Genomic DNA, 1357 nt, shown 5'->3' on the forward strand with positions numbered 1-1357 from the left:
TAGGGGAATGTTAAGTTTAGTTTGCGACAAAAATTATACCTCTCGGGTCAAAATTGGCGAAGTTATGGCCTTTTTAGCGGAGGGGTGGGGGTCGGCAGTTTTCCTATAGAGTCTAGTTGCACTGGTAGGGGTGAAGACCAAAACTTTGACAGGCTGCCCTGGGGAAACTATCAGAGATAGAAAGCTGAAATTTGCACTGCAGGTACAGACTGGTTGGAAGTTGCTGTGTTCCAAATTTCAGGTTCCTACCGTGAAAACTCTGCCTGTTACAGCACTTTTGGTTTCTGATTTCTTCCCCAAACCACAAAATAAGCGATTTTCCTCTGGAAAATTTGGGTGAAACTTTAAAGTCGATTTTCTCGAAACTTTTTCCAAAATGCGAATTTCTCTTTTTGACTGAAATAGATAGGGGACATGTTAAAGTTTAGTTTGCGACAAAAATTATACCTCTCGGGTCAAAATTGGCGAAGTTATGGCCTTTTTAGCGGAGGGGTGGGGGTCGGCAGTTTTCCTATAGAGTCTAGTTGCACTGGTAGGGGTGAAGACCAAAACTTTGACAGGCTGCCCTGGGGAAACTATCAGAGATAGAAAGCTGAAATTTGCACTGCAGGTACAGACTGGTTGGAAGTTGCTGTGTTCCAAATTTCAGGTTCCTACCGTGAAAACTCTGCCTGTTACAGCACTTTTGGTTTCTGATTTCTTCCCCAAACCACAAAATAAGCGATTTTCCTCTGGAAAATTTGGGTGAAACTTTAAAGTCGATTTTCTCGAAACTTTTTCCAAAATGCGAATTTCTCTTTTTGACTGAAATAGATAGGGGACATGTTAAAGTTTAGTTTGCGACAAAAATTATACCTCTCGGGTCAAAATTGGCGAAGTTATGGCCTTTTTAGCGGAGGGGTGGGGGTCGGCAGTTTTCCTATAGAGTCTAGTTGCACTGGTAGGGGTGAAGACCAAAACTTTGACAGGCTGCCCTGGGGAAACTATCAGAGATAGAAAGCTGAAATTTGCACTGCAGGTACAGACTGGTTGGAAGTTGCTGTGTTCCAAATTTCAGGTTCCTACCGTGAAAACTCTGCCTGTTACAGCACTTTTGGTTTCTGATTTCTTCCCCAAACCACAGAATAAGCGATTTTCCTCTGGAAAATTTGGGTGAAACTTTAAAGTCGATTTTCTCGAAACTTTTTCCAAAATGCGAATTTCTCTTTTTGACTGAAATAGATAGGGGACATGTTAAAGTTTAGTTTGCGACAAAAATTATACCTCTCGGGTCAAAATTGGCGAAGTTATGGCCTTTTTAGCGGAGGGGTGGGGGTCGGCAGTTTTCCTATAGAGTCTAGTTGCACTGGTAGGGGTG

The 1357-nt window shown here is 42.4% G+C and overlaps 1 protein-coding gene across 1 annotated transcript in view; it reads right to left on the reverse strand.

Moving 5' to 3' along the window:
- Positions 1–249: 249 nt before the first annotated feature.
- The window catches only part of LOTGIDRAFT_237178 (hypothetical protein), a gene marked incomplete at both ends in the record, with an annotated part of 26284 nt that continues 25176 nt past the window's right edge, over positions 250–1357 (reverse strand). Inside the window, 3 exons of the mRNA XM_009069033.1 lie at positions 250–396; positions 658–804; positions 1066–1212. Of these exons, the coding sequence (XP_009067281.1) occupies positions 250–396; positions 658–804; positions 1066–1212 (441 nt within the window). The remainder of the gene's footprint in view (positions 397–657; positions 805–1065; positions 1213–1357) is intronic.

Source organism: Lottia gigantea (genome assembly GCF_000327385.1).
Source record: "Lottia gigantea unplaced genomic scaffold LOTGIsca_98, whole genome shotgun sequence".
Classification (NCBI taxonomy): Eukaryota; Metazoa; Mollusca; class Gastropoda; family Lottiidae; genus Lottia; species Lottia gigantea.